At 49.2% G+C, this 14938-nt stretch overlaps 6 protein-coding genes across 6 annotated transcripts; 3 read left to right on the forward strand and 3 right to left on the reverse strand.

The window, feature by feature from the left end:
- Nucleotides 1-3473: 3473 nt before the first annotated feature.
- LOC9629762 (pleiotropic drug resistance protein 1) lies at nt 3474-4732 on the reverse strand. Its single transcript, XM_024661397.1, has 8 exons — nt 4648-4732; nt 4475-4587; nt 4335-4423; nt 4199-4283; nt 3989-4148; nt 3854-3930; nt 3747-3800; nt 3474-3548 (listed from the first exon to the last, which is right to left on the reverse strand). Exons 3-8 carry the CDS (start codon nt 4409-4411, stop codon nt 3474-3476), a joined length of 528 nt encoding a protein of 175 aa, XP_024517165.1. The 5' UTR covers nt 4412-4423; nt 4475-4587; nt 4648-4732.
- A 1518-nt stretch (nt 4733-6250) lies between these two features.
- LOC112340414 lies at nt 6251-8225 on the forward strand. Its single transcript, XM_024661398.1, has 10 exons — nt 6251-6482; nt 6543-6756; nt 6824-6924; nt 6987-7108; nt 7169-7260; nt 7319-7424; nt 7485-7639; nt 7690-7826; nt 7892-8028; nt 8088-8225. Exons 1-10 carry the CDS (start codon nt 6251-6253, stop codon nt 8202-8204), a joined length of 1413 nt encoding a protein of 470 aa, XP_024517166.1. The 3' UTR covers nt 8205-8225.
- LOC9630234 lies at nt 8197-9292 on the forward strand. Its single transcript, XM_024661445.1, has 2 exons — nt 8197-9085; nt 9149-9292. Exons 1-2 carry the CDS (start codon nt 8244-8246, stop codon nt 9243-9245), a joined length of 939 nt encoding a protein of 312 aa, XP_024517213.1. The 5' UTR covers nt 8197-8243; the 3' UTR covers nt 9246-9292.
- LOC9629763 (protein DEHYDRATION-INDUCED 19 homolog 4) lies at nt 9236-10327 on the reverse strand. Its single transcript, XM_024661446.1, has 5 exons — nt 10045-10327; nt 9865-9986; nt 9671-9748; nt 9416-9606; nt 9236-9362 (listed from the first exon to the last, which is right to left on the reverse strand). Exons 1-5 carry the CDS (start codon nt 10166-10168, stop codon nt 9254-9256), a joined length of 624 nt encoding a protein of 207 aa, XP_024517214.1. The 5' UTR covers nt 10169-10327; the 3' UTR covers nt 9236-9253.
- Nucleotides 10328-10368: 41 nt separating this feature from the next.
- On the reverse strand, nt 10369-11858 carry LOC112341412. The gene is made up of 3 exons (XM_024661444.1): nt 11337-11858; nt 11197-11275; nt 10369-11128 (listed from the first exon to the last, which is right to left on the reverse strand). Exons 1-3 carry the CDS (start codon nt 11838-11840, stop codon nt 10563-10565), a joined length of 1149 nt encoding a protein of 382 aa, XP_024517212.1. The 5' UTR covers nt 11841-11858; the 3' UTR covers nt 10369-10562.
- A 90-nt stretch (nt 11859-11948) lies between these two features.
- Nucleotides 11949-14394, forward strand: LOC9630235. Its single transcript, XM_024661399.1, has 13 exons — nt 11949-12153; nt 12209-12411; nt 12466-12526; nt 12596-12644; nt 12707-12761; nt 12812-12899; nt 12948-13060; nt 13116-13241; nt 13291-13384; nt 13446-13600; nt 13643-13867; nt 13927-13986; nt 14031-14394. The coding sequence occupies exons 1-11, from the start codon at nt 11949-11951 to the stop codon at nt 13700-13702; spliced, it is 1209 nt and encodes a 402-aa protein (XP_024517167.1). The 3' UTR covers nt 13703-13867; nt 13927-13986; nt 14031-14394.
- Nucleotides 14395-14938: the final 544 nt, after the last annotated feature.

Here is a 14938-nt window from a genome sequence, read left to right on the forward strand (position 1 = left end):
GATCGTGTCCTGGATGCTGGAGAGCAACTGAAACGCCATGAACTCCTTGCGGCACCCAGGCATTCCACCAGCAAGAGTAGAGGCGAAAGCATTGCAAAGGGGAATCGAGCTAAGGTCTTATTAATTAGGGCTCTTGGGGTGGATCTAGCAAAGCAGTGAGAGATCATGAATCTTTTTATTCTCCTCCTTCTACTGTTTCCTCCTCTATTTCAGAGTGAGGATTTCATATCCCATCGTCAAGCGCTCACTGAGCAGCGATTGGCAATGGTAGAACAGCGATTGCAAGAGCTATTGAAGCAGTTGCTACCACTGATGCCACCCTTGCAACAGCAGCAGCAGCAGCCGCAGCAGCTGCCGCCTCCTCCTCCGTCCCCGGCCTTGCCGCTCTCAATGGTGCCGCCACTACTGCCGCTGGTCCTGGTGGAGGTTCGCCGGCTTGTTAAGGAGGCCATGGGCGAGAAGATGTGTCCAATGGTTGAGGAGTTGTCCATGGCTGAGGAGAGCATGCTGGGTGAGGAGACACGATTCCATCTCGGGTCCATCTCGGACTCCATCTCAGGTCCATCTTGGGTCCATCTCAGACTCCATCTTGTGTCCATCTTGGGTCCATCTCGGATTCCATCTCGGACTCCGTCTCAGGTCCATTTCGGACTCCATCTCGACTCCATCTCAAACACTTCCACGTGTCATGCTGGTCCTTTTGTCTCCCTTTTCTAGAGACTCATTCATTGCTTGCTTCATGCTTGTTCCTCGAGCACTTCATTGGACCTTGTTTTTGATCCCACTGATCTCGATATAGATGTCACACCAGGGGTACGATTGGTCTTTATGGGCTCACTAGATGTGAAGCTTGTTGTTGCCTTCTGTGTAGGCAATCAATGATGCACTGGAAAGCAAGCGTTATTCATGAGCATTGAAGCTGGCACTCCGGTTGAATGAGCCACTGCTGATTCAGAAATGTGTGGAGGCCGTTGCGATCAGTGGTGTTGTCTGCAACGTTTCACTTTCGTACCTTGGAGATGAACTTGCACAGTGCCTGGAGAAGACACCTCATTTGGAGTTCTTACTGGTATGTATCAAGTTAGAAGGAAACATGTACTAAGTTGGCTTTGTTACAGGAGCTTTCCATTGGCAGAACAATCTAGTTGAAGAGCAGGGAGCTCATGCCCGCTCTCAAGTCCCTATCTTGCAGCAACAACTGCCTCCTAAAACGACTACCTTCTCCATTACCTGTGCTCGGCCCCAACTAAGAGCAAGAGCATGGAACAAAGCTCGGACTTGTATGATAACGGACACGCCGCTCGGGCTTGAGAACTCAAGTGAACTTATTTGTGGGGCACCACTCCACATGAGTCGGGAGCACCGCAGTCGGTTTCCCTTTCGGGAGTGGGAGCTGCTCTTGAACACTTCCCTGGGTGGCCCCTCCGGCACCACTCAAGCCCATGCTCACTCCCCCCCAAGGCCCCTCGGCCCCAATCTCAACCTCAAGTCAGTTTGGAAGCACCACTGGAGAGTTCCTTCAAGACTGGTTCCTGGACCTCACTATCCCTACTATACTTTTGGAACCCCCTGCAGCCCCCCCCCCCTGGGAGACACACGCTTTGGGCTTTCACCCCTTGACCTGTATTAGTACTCGGACTTAGTCTCTGGCTCGATCTCGGACTCGATCTTGGACTCGATTTCGGACCCGATCTCGGACTCGATCTCGGACCCAATCTCAGACTTGACCTCGGACTCGGTCTTGGACCCGATTTCGGATCTTGGACTCCGTCTCGAACTCGGTCTCGAACTCGATCTCCGAGTCGGTCTCGGACTCGATTCCGGACTCTATCTCGAACTCGGTTTTAGAGTCGGTCTTGGACTCGATCTTGGACTTGATCCCATTCGATAAACTCTTTATCATTTTGGTCATGCTTTCGGGGATCCTTTAGCCTTCGACACCTCGGCGAGTTGGTTCCTTACAGAGAGCTTGCTTCTCTCTCCTAGCCCTCTGCTCACGCTTGCGGGTCTCACTCACCCTCTAGTACTTGTCTATAAGTTTCTCATACTCATAAAGGTTGTGTGAAACAAGCAAATCTTTCTGAATCCTTGGTTTGTTGTTATAGATCCTGGTGAGCTCTGACCTCATCACGCTAATCGGAACCTTCTTTGTCTTTGTCTTTCTCGAGAAACTTCTCCACATGCATATATTTTTTGTTCTTTGATGGTTGGTGGGATCGATGTTTCCTCCCTGCTCCTCGCTTAAACAATGTCTGCAACACAAACAGCACAACGTTAAACATCCACACAGTAACCATAAAACTGATTTCATACCTCTTCTCTGTTGTGGACCTTCAAGTTTAGTTTCCTCTTGAGAAGAGGTATGAAATCAGTTTTATAGTTACTGTGTGGACGTTTAACATTTTGTTGTTTGTGTTGCAAGTGACATTGTTTAAGCGAGGAGCAGGGAGGAAACATCGATCCCACCAACCATCGAAGAACAAAAAATATATGCATGCGGAGAAGTTTCTCAAGAAAGAACAAGCAAAGACAAAGAAGGTTCTGATTAGCACGGGGAGGTCAGAGCTCACTGGGATCTATAATGACAAACCAAGGATTCAGAGAGATTTGCTTGTTTCGTGCAACCTTTATGAGTACGAGAAACTTATAGACAAGTACTGGAGGGTGAGTGAGACTTGCAAGCTTGAGCAGAGGGCTAGGAGAGAGAAGCAGGTAAGCTCTCTATTTTGGTTTTTTCTTCTTTTGAAGCTAACATCGGTTTCCAAAAAAGGCTGAAAGCGAAATTGAGTGAAAGAAGTTACAGCGGAAGAAGGTAGGTTTTTCTTTTCTCTTTTCTTCTTTTATAAATAAATTTTCAGAGAGAAGTACCAGCTGGCATCACCGGAGAAGTATGAGCTGCCATCTACGACTCCCCTGCACCCCCTCTGATGACTCCTGGCCAGCTCCTGGCCGCTGCTGGGTTCGAGAATCCAATGTCGGGCGACTGCCATCAGGCCCAGGAGCTTCTCAACCGTCAGGTTCTCTATTTACCTTTTTATGTTTACAATGTTTACTTTTAACATGTAACTGCAGACCAAGGAAGATGAAGCAGACCAGCCGCCTGTTGAGGTTTTCCGTTTACAGTTTTATATGTGCTTGTCTTACTTTTAACATTTAACAGACCGAAGCTGAAGGGGCAGCGACTGTTGAGCAAGGAACCGATGACCGTCAGCTGCCAGTTCAGGTTTGTTGTTTACCGTTTTATGTTCACAAGATCTAGTTTTAACATGTAACTGCAGACCGACAAAGATGAGGAGCCGCCTGAGGCCAGCCCAGCAGGGACCATCGATGACGATCAGCCACCTGTTCAGGTTTTATATTTATTGTTTTATGTCCACAACTGTTATTTTTAACATATAACAGCAGATCGAACTCCGGAGAACTGTACCTGTTCAGGTATTTTGTTCACTGTTTTATGTCCACCAGCTCTTCTGTTAACATGAAACTACAGTTATCAACATATTCTCGGAAGAAACTAAAGCAACAGCCATCGGTTGACAATCAGGTACCTGCCAAAGATGTTGAACACAAACGTGTTTAGGTTTGTTGTTTATTATTCGACTGTTGACTCTTTTAGTGACTCTTTTTTTCTGACCTCCGGAAATTCCTCTCAACATGTCATTCCCCACAATCTCTGCAAATGTTAAGGCCCAGAATCTATAAGTTGATACAATTTGAGAACATTCTCAACAAAAAAACAAGAGTACCTTGAGAACATAGTTGGAAACTATACTTGTTCTTTGGCCTTGAATGGCTGAGGCCTGCAAATACCAGCACAAATCCAGGTCAGGATCACGAGCACAACATCACATACTTTCATAAACGCATCGATATCTGGATCTGGCTTGATTCCTGCTGCTCTCTCACGCTTGGCCAGTTCAGATAACATTTCTGCGTTGCAGGCAAGAGAAGTTGGAGTTTGTAGGGCAAGTAGCAACAACATACCGACCGTATGAAGAGCCAACACCTTGGCAGCGCGATGAGAAGTCAAATGTCTCCCGTACTGTCAGTTCGCCCAGGTGTACGTCATTTTGACTGGTGTATGAAGCAGTTCGTTGAGGCACAAACTCGTGTAATTCATGACCATTGTAGGTAACACTTCCAGTTACCTGCAAATTCTAAAGTTTAGGCAGTGCAATACGGTCCATTTCACTCTGACCTTCAAGTCATCCCTGAGCTTCCCAGAAAGAGCGAGAAGAAATGTGGTTCTTCCAGATCCGGGAGGTCCAAGGAGCAGTGTTATCCTGGAAAAGCTTCCCGATTTACGCAAGGAAAGAGATGGACATGAAACCGACCTCGATGGTTTTATTATCCCGCTAATGTTGTTTAGGACGGTAAGGGATCTTTTTCTGGTGGGGACAAGGCGCACCATGTCCAGTATGCTCTGCAGCATGCAGATTTGAGAAACATCGGACACAGGCAGATGAGTTAAAACCTCTATCCAGTTGAGTGTTGTGTTCCATAGCGTTGGCAAAGCCCTGCTTCCAACGTGAACGCGTGCAACGACATGAAGGTGTTTGAAACGAACTTCAATCTTTTAAGCCGACCCTGGACAAGAGTAGGAGATCTTAGTTTGAAAAGTCAAGCAAAAGCAGGAGCGAGAGATACCTGTCAATCCTATCCCGTAGCTTGGACAAGAACAGCTCGTTGTCTTCTTCGCCAATCCCAATTATCGTCTGCACAATCCTCTGCTTGTGCTCGACATCGAGCTTTGAAAGTTTTTCGAAACCCGGTCACAGCGTTTTTTCCATGGTTACGATGGTGGTGATGGTGGTGGTGGCGGTGGTGGTGCTTACTTCGACGATGTTTTGCTACTCGAGCCTGCCGCGCTTGAACGTACTGGATGACATCTTTGAAGGCAGCATCACGGTGCGTGGGAGAAGACTCGGAATCAAGCTCTAGTGCAAGCTTCTCGTCTCTCAGCTTGGACCTGGGTGCATCCCTGTGAACGACACTGAAGCCGATGCTTGTGCTTCCATCGCTGGCCTCGAGCACGGATCGGACGTCCAGAGAATGAGCAGCAGCAACAGTCAATCTGATGAGCACAAACAGCAGCAACAATGGTTTGCAAGGCTGCATTGTTTGCTCTTCTCTGGAGCGAGCAAGCTCCTTTTATGGGCAACGTCCGGCCGATCCATCTGTGGAGTAACGTAAGAGGCCTGTTCTCGAGGTGGCAAGAAGCAACTTAAGCTGGAAGCCGTTTTGGTTTATGCTTAACATCCGAGATTGACACAATCACAAGGTGGAAGATTCTACTTCCTTGTACAAGCCTCAAAAATCCAGGACACCAGGAAAAGATGGAAGTTTCATCTATGATATCTCTCATCAGGTACGTGTCAATATGATCTTCCACATCCTAACATTCCAACTGTGCTTTTTTGTAGCTATGTGTGATCGGGCGGAAGCGATTCATCACAAGGAAAAGGTAAGCTTGCTGTTGTTTCTTTGTTACTCTAACTTGTGCTTGCTTTGTTTCCAGAGCTCTTCAATCGAGCAGCACGATCATACTGAGGAATCCATTCCAAAGGGGAACAGCCTCAACCAAACGCCGATCATGGCACTTACTGGAACAGCCTCAACCAAACGCTTTCGACTGTGTCGCAGGACTCGACAACACTGCTCCCACTTCCAGGTGTGATCCTGTGCGAGAGAGTGGAAAGAAAAAAGAAAGAGATCTTCCATAAAAGCTTGGAGGAGATCTTCTTTAAGTTCCAGCGACCAAGTCGAGAAGAAATAAACATCCAATAAAGGCCACCGTGATAAAAGTGTAGGACGATTAACCTCCAACCCACATCGCCAATTGGAAGCATCCAGGTCGTGGACCGCGCCAGGAAATGTGAAACAGAGCCGCGATGCTGATTTCTCGGGCTGCCCGTCACCCTCCGCCGCTATGGCCGATGCCCACCGCCACCACCACGAGGAGGAGCGCCAGGAGGAGGACGAGGGTGGCGGCGGTGGCGATGAGCAAATCCTCCACTCGTCAAAGGGATGCTGCCGCTTCCTGCTATCGCTCCGGGCGCTGGTGGTGGTCACGCTGGTGCTCCACTTGGGCATCTCCGCGCTGGGCACCGCAATGGCTGTGGTGTCGTCCTCCTCCAGCGGCTGCCCACGATCGCTGCTAGTGGCGGCGGCGCTGGTTGCTAGCGGCGCTTGCGCGCGAGTGGCTTGGGTGGTGGGCACTGGCTTGTGCCAGGCCGCCACCGCGGTTACCATGATCGCCGAGGAGCACGTCCCAGCTTCTCGGAGGAGGACGAGCGGTGCCACCAGCGCGGCGATCAGGATTGGGAGACGGGTAAGAAACAAGCAATGTGGATTCTCATCTCTTTTTTCTTCCTTGTGCTCTTGCTCGAGCACAGATTTGGTCACCTCCTTCCAAACAGGAGGAGCTTGCTACTTGACCATCTTGGCTGTGAGGAACGCTCGTTCATCCTTTTGCTTCCCTGGTAAGAATCAAGCACTGTGTTCTTTGGATCTTCTCCTTTGTTATCTCTCTCGTGGCACAGGCCCTGATGCGGCGGCATTGTTGCGAGACACGCTTGTCATCCTTCCCATCGCTACATGGCTGCTCGTCTTGGTACAGTGTTGCGTTGGCTCGGACGTGCTCTCTTGGAGGTCGCTCTACGAGATGCAACACGAGGCATGGCGCGCTCACTACCGCGAGATTTTCGATCGCGGCATTCGAGAGCTGCTTTGCTGCCTTGGGCGATCGAGATACCTGTGAGTCGCTAAAGAAAAATCGCTTTTATCTTGTGTGCTCATCTAGTACTTGTGAATGAATCTCCAGGACAACCATGGATGAAGACGAGGTTGATACGGTGGCAGCACTTTTAGGCGATCTCGTTGCATACCGTGCTGCCGGTGCAAGCCATCTCGAGTTTCTCGCTGGTAAAAGATTCATGGATAGAACTTGCAAGCAAGCTTTTGTTTATCTTTCTTTGTTTCTACAGGTGTTGCTCTTCTGAGAACTCGCAAGTCCAAGCCTCCAGTTCCGAAAGATCTCCCTCCGGCTCCCGGTCCTCTGGTCACAGAAGCTGCTCTTCTCCATCCATATGCCGTGGCTGCGTACACGGTTTGCGATTGTCAAAACAATGCTCTCAGCTTCAAAGAGTTCTCTTGCTGATCTTCCCAGGGGCCATTGCTGGACATTGGACGCACACCGCTACTCTTTCCCTGTGCTTGGATGTACCGGCAAGGACTCCTCAGCTTATGGAACCGCAGAAGGTAGCTCGAGTTTTTTCTTTCATCTCCGAGAAACAGCTAACTAAGCTTTGGCTTGCAGGAGCCCGAGTGTCGACGGTGATAATTGGTGGCGAGGCCATGCGACTGCGTTCCTTCGTGCCGCTCGCCTCCCAGCCGAGGCGCTCTTGAAAGGAAGGATTCACCAGGTTCGATGTTTGTACCATCACAAGCTTCCCGCGAGCTGACTTGGTCACTCACTATTTCAGAGAAACCGAGAGACAGTCTACTTCGTGATTGAGTTGAAGGAACTCAAGTTGGTTGTTGTCGCTGTTCGTGGGACTGAAACACCGGAGGATCTTCTCACAGATGGCCTGGGACGTGAATGCATCCTTGCCGACACTGATTTTCAAGGATTGTTCATGTAAGTAGTGCTCTCGCTCTCATTTCCTACAAGTTTGATATTCTACGCAGGTCTGGTCATTTGTCTGACACAGCAAAGCGTGAAATCTCGTCGTCAAATCCTCACTATGGCCATGCCGGTGTGGTGGCGGCGGCCAGAGAGCTTGCCTTCGAGCTGGACAGCCCTGAAGATAATCCCGAGCTTTCAGGTTTGGAAAGAAAAAAAAAGGCTTGCTCTTTGCTCATGTTTAAGTTTGTTTTTTCATTTCTTTAGCAGGTAGCTCTCGATCATCGAAAAAAACTGGTTTTTTGACTTCCATACTCGGTCCCGGTGGGAAGTGTGAAGGCTTTTCTTTGAGATTTACCGGACACTCGCTGGGTGGATCGATTGCTGTTATGGCAGGAATGATGGTACGTATGCTTGAGTTTTCCCTCTCTTGTTTTTCAATCTCTTTCTCTTTCTCGAGCAGCTATGGCACCGTTTTCCAAACTTACACACTTACGGATATGGCGTTCTTCCCTGTGTCGACGCTGTTATCGCAGAAGCGTGCTCACCGTTTGTAAGTTTCTTTCATCCTCTGCCCTGACCGTCCACCACCGTGTATAACGACGAGTTTGCATCGAGGATGTCCGTGGCTTCGCTAATGAGGCTCCGCGCGGCCTCGCTTCGAGCTCTAGCAGCGGACTCGGACACCTCCGAGTCAGCAGTGATAGCGAGAGTGGCCAGAAGGCTCTTCGGCTCATGGAGGCGAGGCAAAGCTTCCAATGGAGGGGCCGATGGCAAAACTTCCAATGGAGGAGCCACCAACGAAGACTCCAATCCAAGTCCCGGTGGAGCAACGCAGTACAAGCGTGGCAAATGCGGTCACAAGCTCAAAGGTGGAGCCTTTCTTTGCTACCATGCTTGTCACTGTGTCATGGGCATGCCCAAGGGCGCTCATGGCAGCTCGACCGTGGTAATGGGAAGGCCGGTTGGTTCCACGGCCAATGGTAGTGTTAATGGTAACGGTGGTAAGCTAGAGGCGACCAAGGTGGTGTCCGGGGAGGTTACGGTTGAGGAGAACGGTTCTGACGGGATGGTTGCTTCCCTGGATGCAGGATCTCGAGATAAAAACTCCAAGACCCGAGATGCCCGAGATGTCCGAGGTGACGAACTCGGCTCTAGTGGCGAGTTTCTCCGAGGTGTAGTGAGCGGTGAGCTGCTTAGCAATGGGATCCCGGGCCAAGGCGAGAATGGTCTTGTAGGATTCAAGCCGGGGTCGGACTTGCAAGAGATATGGCCGGTGGAGCTCGTGATGCCAGGCTTGGTCATTCATCTGGTGCGTGTTCCAGACGAGGCACCCGGCTCGTCTTCGTCTTGGTTTGCGCGGAGGAGGAAGAAACAGCACCGAGCGATCCTGAGAGACCGAGATGATTTCCGGGACCTCGTGGTGTCTCCCTCGATGTTCCTGGATCATATGCCATGGAGGTAACGTCGCCAACCTTGGTTCTTTTCTTTCGTTCTTTGTTGTTGAGATTCTGTGCTTTGCAGGTGCCAGCGCGGGTTGAACGACGTTCTCAAGCAAGTTTGCACTCGACCACTTCACGCGGACGCGGAATCACAAGACATCGAAGTCGATGGTTTCTGAAAAAACTTTCAGTTGAAAAGTGTGGAAATGACAAGCTCTTGCATGAATTTGACTCGCAAGTTTGCTTCCTTCAGTTTGTCGCACTGCTCTTCCGGGGATAAAGCTGCAACCTCCAGCCTGTGTTTGGAGAGGAAGATTAGAACCAAGACAACGAGGAGGCAATGCCATACCCTTTGTGTGAAGATTGGCTTGCGTGCGAGCTATCAGAGAGCGTGGTGAGGAAGGGATCCACTGTGTTACTGGGCGGTGGAGGGCCTAACAACGCTTGCAGATGGATCGCTCTAAGCTCCTTGGTGAGCAAAGCCAAAGTTGCGTTTGATGCTAGTGCTCCTGATCTTCGAAAACGCCGCCGTCTCTGGATGTGGATGTGTAGTCAAGGAGAATTATCTGATTTTGTTCGTGTTTCAAAACGTTTGAAAGGATATCTTGAAAAGCTGACTGTGGTCTAGCATTATGTGGCCGGCCATGTCTTTCCAAACTTTGGTTCCACAGATCGGACAGACCTGCAGCTAGATGAACTTAGCACATCGCTTGCAATAAACAAGAGAAAGAAAAGAAAAATCTAAGGAAACACAAGACAGCAGCACATATCAAACGCACAGAAACTAAAGGCACTTACTGCAACCTTAGACTCATAGCAGTGCTCGTCTTCTAAATGCGAACAAAGGACAGCAACGTCGTAATCTTCGTAGCAATAGGGACACGAGTACTCGGTACGCGACTCATCCTCGTCTGGATTATCTGGCGATGAAGAGAAAGAAATGAGAAACCATTCCAGAGACTTAGATATCCCCCGTACCTGATTGCTGGCGCTTGGGAGTTGACGAGGAAGCAGAAGAGGAGGACGAAGTGGAGGGAGCGACCGGCGCTGCAGACTTATGGTTCCGGTGACTGCTGTTACAAGCATCTCCATCGCCATCCATGTCGCAAGTCTTTGCCTTGGCCTTGCCAGTGGTGGTAGCGTTGGTGGCACGACCAAGCACCCGCCAGCGGCCCCCCTTGGGGGCCGGCCGCGGCCCCGGTACTATAACGGCCCCAGGTGCTAAGAGGGGTCCGACAAAGCCTCCGCCACCACCACCACCTCCGCTTCCTCCTCCTCCTCCGCCCCTCCCCCGTCCCCTGGCTAGCACCTCCTCGACCGTCACTTGCGCTAACCTTGGCTGCTACTACGCTAGAACAATGCATGGAAAAAGGGTTGTAGTTCCGCCTCTTCCCTGGCCCTGCTTTGCGTTCTCTCGCTTTCCCTGTGCCTTGCGCCTGGGCTTTGGTGAAGGAAGACGACGCACCACCCGGCCACCGTGGACGCCACGTGGCCGCCTAGTCGGGCCAGTTGAAAGAGCTGCGTAGTAACTCCTTGGGCACACGTCCGAATCCCTGGCTGATGCGTAGCATCGCCTCAAACTCGTCGCGGTCCTTCTTCAGGCCGGAAAGTTGCTGGAGCGCCCTCTCCATGAAGGCGTCGTAGCTCTCCAGCGATTGCTTGGACGAGTTGGACGGTGGCGGCAGCAGCGACTTGTCGGATTCCAGTTGCTGGTACTGCTTCAGGATGCGGTCCATCTGTTTCGTCAGCTTCTCCCTGGCGGTCGCGTACTCTTGCTCTTGAGCGCGCTTGAGGCCTTCCAGCGCGCGATCAATTTCTAACTGGTACTGCGGGATCAAGGAGTTCGCCGGGGGGACGACCTCGCCAGGCTGAGGAGTGAGGACGAGAGCTTTGGAGAGTGCACAAACGGCACCATCTTCGTCCAAGGGTGGAGGAGCCGGAGGAGCCGAGGAAGTATCAACCTCCATAGCTTCTTCTGCCGGAACAGCCAAATCCATCTTGTCTGCACGCTCGGGCTCTGGATCTCGCTCCGAGTTGCTAGCCTCGCCTGGAGCTCCAGAATCTACAAGGGGGAAAACCAAGCGGGTTGAGTTACATCCTCGTCGAGAAGGACGAGTCGATTCCTCTTACCGACGTGATTCGAGTTTCCATTGCATGGATCGTTACACATCCGCGTCAAAACGGCTTGTATGTCGTCACCATTCTCGGCCTAGAGGTAGAAACACACCCATCTCATCAAACGAGGAAGAGAAACTTAGCTATGGTGGTACCTTGACGAGAATGGTGCTGACGAGCGTCTCGAGCCTCTTGAGCCCGGCACGACGAGTGTTGGTGACAAGCCTGGACGCGAGCCTGGCATTCCCCTCGGCCAGCTGCTTGCTGGGAGCCGCCGCCACCGCCTGGACGAGAAGAGAGACGCGGGACAGCAAATCCGTGGTCCTGTCACACCTCCGGCACAGATACTCCACATCCAGCCCGCTCTCCACCACCACTCCCGCCAATCGGCACTGGATCGCGCACTCGAGATGCACGGAGTGGCCGCAGTAGCCGCCGCTGGCGCTCACCCTCTGGAGGCACTGGATCCACTCGTCCTGCCCCTCCGCGATGGCGCGGCTGCACAGGATGCACTTGCATTGGGGGCAAAATCCCGGCTCCGCGCAGCAAACGTCGCAGCGGAGGAGCGGCATAGCACCGAGGAGCAGAACGCTGCTGCCATTGCTCAGCGCACACTCGGGATTCTCGGCCTTGCACTGGAGCCGCCGCCCTCCCGCCATAGCGCAGCCCTTTTGCCCTAAAAGGGTATTATCCTTCCGGGGTTTTGGCAATTAAGCTATTTTCTATACTTAGATTGCTTTTTAAAATACTTTTAGGGCTTTTTGGTTATGGAAGAAGCCACATTTCGCTCGTTCGTGGCGCTGTGGCTCAAGGGCATTCTCGACGAAGCGGCTGGAGATGGAGATGGAGATGGAGATGGATCGCTTCTTCCTCCTTCATTCGCTCAGGCGCTACTTGCCGCTGATCCTTGCGTCGACCAGGAGCCAGATTGCTTGGCGGATGAGCTCGAGCTTGTTCGCTCTTGCTGCCAAGGTTTGCCTTCGTTCTTTCTATCTCTAGCTGGGAAAAATCGAAATTTGTGCTTCAGTTGATCTTGACAAGGCTTGTATCGAAGGAGTTCCTGCGTATCCACTCTACACGCAGCTGGCTGCGAACTTGTGTCGCTCCCTCGAGGATTCCAAGACCCCGGTCTTGGATAATGCGTCTGAGCTTGAAGAGGGCGAGGATCAACGAGACAGGAAACGCGAGGTTCACGCTCGGGTGAAGCAACACCTTGCTCCTCTGGCGGAGGTCTGTGCTTTTCCTCGTAACTCAGCTAAGCTGATTGCTGCTTGTTCATTCAAGGCCTTTCACGGCGTAAGGTTTCGACTACACGTCCAAGACAGGTTCCTGTCTCAACTGCGAGGTGCGATGTGTTTTTTAAGTGTATCGCATTCTCATGCCTTGTTTTCTTTCATTGTTTTGACCACTCTAGATGGATCGAAGATAGTAGAAGGGAGGTGCGCAACTGGTTTCTATTCAAGGTGTGGCAGTAACATACTCTTGAGTACACAGTTTTCTCTTCTTTTGCCTTTTTTCTGTGTAGAATCCGCCCTGGAGATTATCTCCTCTTTAACGGGGTTCTGGTTATGGAAACGAAGGTCAGTAAATGCCGATGATAGTGTTCATATGTCTATATCCCCTTCTGCAGGACGTTCGGGCATACGAAAGCTTTCAGAACATGCTGGAAACGGAAGGGCTTGAGAACGTCCTTCCTGGTATTGAAAGCGTGGAAGAAGGTAGCTCATGAAACCGGTCGATTGCTTGTCAAGATTTTCTTGATGTAGGCATTGGCATCTACCGTGGTTTCTACTCCAGGGAAACTGAAGCTCTCGGTGTTTTGGCACTTCATGTCTCCCAACCTATCCAGCCTCGCAACGCTGTCACTGCGCTGCTGCAAGTGCGTAAGAGTTGCTTGAGTTTGTCTCGGTCGAATAACAAACTCTTTCTCTCAGAGCCTCAAAGTCGAAGGCGTAGCGTCACTTCTTGGACTAAGAGCAACAAAAGGAACACTTGTGTCTGCCCTTCCACCGCCGAGATCTCGTCTTCTCGCATCTTTTCTTGCGAGAAATTCAGAAAGTGTAAAAGTATAATTGTATTTGCCTTGGCTAACAGTTCGCTTCGTGCCAGGTACCCTCCAGTAAGCTCACTGTAGGAGGCCGTGCGTTGGCCAAACATGTGAATCGAAGTTCTGCTGGCTGGTGGGGTGCTTGCAGTGGAACAGGTCTGCTCTATTCTTTGCTTGTTTTCAGTACGGAAATACCTTCTTTCTCTTTTGTGCTTAGAAACTGCAAAGAACAAGATAGCGTTGAAAGCGGTGTGTCGAATTATTGATCAAGCTTCCTGGATGAACATACACCATCTTCCTCAGTCAACACATATATTTGAGATCCGTGTACAAGATGGATATGGTGCAAGGTGGTCATCTGATGGAAAGCAGGTATACGATCTACACACAGCATTTTTCTTATTCGCACGGTAGTTCAGAGGTTTCGTGGAGCCACCCATGAAGGACGGCCATTCCTCCAAATGGAGGCATTGAATGGTAGCTGTGTTGGAAACATCAGATCCGTATTGGTTTTACTTTGAGAGGTGCCAATGGATTTCTCGGTACAAAATTTGGTAATCTTGCCATTCCGAAGTTGATATTCTTGTGGGACTGGATTTACTGCAAGAGAACGATACGTCGATCTCTTCTTCCTGAAAGGTACTTAAGTTTCTCGGTTGTTTCTGTGCTTTTCTCTCACAAAGTCTTGTGTTTCACAGATGAAAGCTTGAAAAGTAGTGGTGTCCCATTCAATCTGCTACACAGCCTGGCTGGTTCAAGTACGTAGACGATGGTTTTACTTTGCTTCACTTCCAGATATCAGAGTTCTAACAGGATCGACAGCTGGGTTGAAGCCCGTATGGCATGGATCCTTGTCCAGGACGTGGAACAATACGGTACGTTGGCATGCATTTTGTAACCTAAAGCTTTCACTAGTGTTAGCAGCTAGAAATAGTACTTGGCCTTTGGTGTGGGACTGATGCATATGTGAGACCTTCTCCTTCTCCTTAATGTCTAGACAGCTTAGTTTCTCCCACGAGACACACGCATTTGATTCCATGAGGTAAGTCATCGCCTCCCAAGGGATTATAGTTCTCAAACCCAAAAGCAAAAAATCATGTCTAGTTCTTTTCTAGTAGTGGGCTTCACTTCATCTATTTATTAAATATATTATTTTCATTTTATTATTTTTTAAGTAAGTAGTTACTAACAAAATCTTTTAAATAGTACTTGGTTGATTTCATCAAATATAAAGTTTTTTTTTTTAAAAAAGAAATTCATATATAGTGAAGTTTTAGAATAATTTGTCATTCTCACATAAATATAGAAATTTTTTAAGTTTATTTTATTTAATCATTTTTATTTTCTAAAACTAGTAAATATCCAATTTTATAAGCTTGCAATTGTTTTATATATAGAATTATGTTATATAATAGAAATAATTAATTTTATAATAAAATAAATTTATATTGATTGACTAATAACTTTGTTAATTGAATATAATTATATATAATTATCTTTCAGTATTATAAATCATAAGCTTAATATTATTAAAACTATTATAAATATAAAAATGTTTGCTATCAAATACTGAATTTTACCAGAAAATAGTTTTTTCCTTATATTGAAAAATAGTCATAATAAAATTGTAGCAATAGTTTTGGAATAACTGCTGGTCATAAAAGTTTGATGAAATAAATATCAAAATAAATATATTTTTGAATTTTTCAT

The sequence above is a fragment of the Selaginella moellendorffii genome, unplaced genomic scaffold (genome assembly GCF_000143415.4).
Source record: "Selaginella moellendorffii unplaced genomic scaffold, v1.0 SELMOscaffold_82, whole genome shotgun sequence".
NCBI classification, from domain to species: Eukaryota; Viridiplantae; Streptophyta; class Lycopodiopsida; order Selaginellales; family Selaginellaceae; genus Selaginella; species Selaginella moellendorffii.

Excerpts from the sequence above, each read along its gene's own strand:
- LOC9629763 (XM_024661446.1), bottom strand. The coding sequence starts at position 10,168 with ATGGATGGCGATGGAGATGCTTGTAACAGCAGTCACCGGAACCATAAG. Across the intron at positions 9,987-10,044 it reads TCCCAAGCGCCAGCAATCAG|ATAATCCAGACGAGGATGAG; the intron begins GTACGGGGGATA and ends CTTCATCGCCAG. Across the intron at positions 9,607-9,670 it reads ACCACAGTCAGCTTTTCAAG|ATCCAGAGACGGCGGCGTTT; the intron begins ATATCCTTTCAA and ends CTACACATCCAC.
- LOC112341412 (XM_024661444.1), bottom strand. The coding sequence starts at position 11,840 with ATGGCGGGAGGGCGGCGGCTCCAGTGCAAGGCCGAGAATCCCGAGTGT. Across the intron at positions 11,276-11,336 it reads TCAGCACCATTCTCGTCAAG|GCCGAGAATGGTGACGACAT; the intron begins GTACCACCATAG and ends TTCTACCTCTAG. Across the intron at positions 11,129-11,196 it reads TGGAAACTCGAATCACGTCG|ATTCTGGAGCTCCAGGCGAG; the intron begins GTAAGAGGAATC and ends TCCCCCTTGTAG.
- LOC9630234 (XM_024661445.1), top strand. The coding sequence starts at position 8,244 with ATGTCCGTGGCTTCGCTAATGAGGCTCCGCGCGGCCTCGCTTCGAGCT. Across the intron at positions 9,086-9,148 it reads CTGGATCATATGCCATGGAG|GTGCCAGCGCGGGTTGAACG; the intron begins GTAACGTCGCCA and ends TGTGCTTTGCAG.
- LOC9629762 (XM_024661397.1), bottom strand. The coding sequence starts at position 4,411 with ATGGTGCGCCTTGTCCCCACCAGAAAAAGATCCCTTACCGTCCTAAAC. Across the intron at positions 3,801-3,853 it reads ATATCGATGCGTTTATGAAA|GCCTCAGCCATTCAAGGCCA; the intron begins GTATGTGATGTT and ends TGGTATTTGCAG. Across the intron at positions 3,549-3,746 it reads TTTCCAACTATGTTCTCAAG|GTACCTGATTGTCAACCGAT; the intron begins GTACTCTTGTTT and ends CATCTTTGGCAG.
- LOC9630235 (XM_024661399.1), top strand. The coding sequence starts at position 11,949 with ATGGAAGAAGCCACATTTCGCTCGTTCGTGGCGCTGTGGCTCAAGGGC. Across the intron at positions 12,762-12,811 it reads TTCTGGTTATGGAAACGAAG|GACGTTCGGGCATACGAAAG; the intron begins GTCAGTAAATGC and ends CCCCTTCTGCAG. Across the intron at positions 13,601-13,642 it reads GGTCATCTGATGGAAAGCAG|TTCAGAGGTTTCGTGGAGCC; the intron begins GTATACGATCTA and ends TTCGCACGGTAG.
- LOC112340414 (XM_024661398.1), top strand. The coding sequence starts at position 6,251 with ATGATCGCCGAGGAGCACGTCCCAGCTTCTCGGAGGAGGACGAGCGGT. Across the intron at positions 7,827-7,891 it reads AGATAATCCCGAGCTTTCAG|CAGGTAGCTCTCGATCATCG; the intron begins GTTTGGAAAGAA and ends TCATTTCTTTAG. Across the intron at positions 8,029-8,087 it reads CTGTTATGGCAGGAATGATG|CTATGGCACCGTTTTCCAAA; the intron begins GTACGTATGCTT and ends TTTCTCGAGCAG.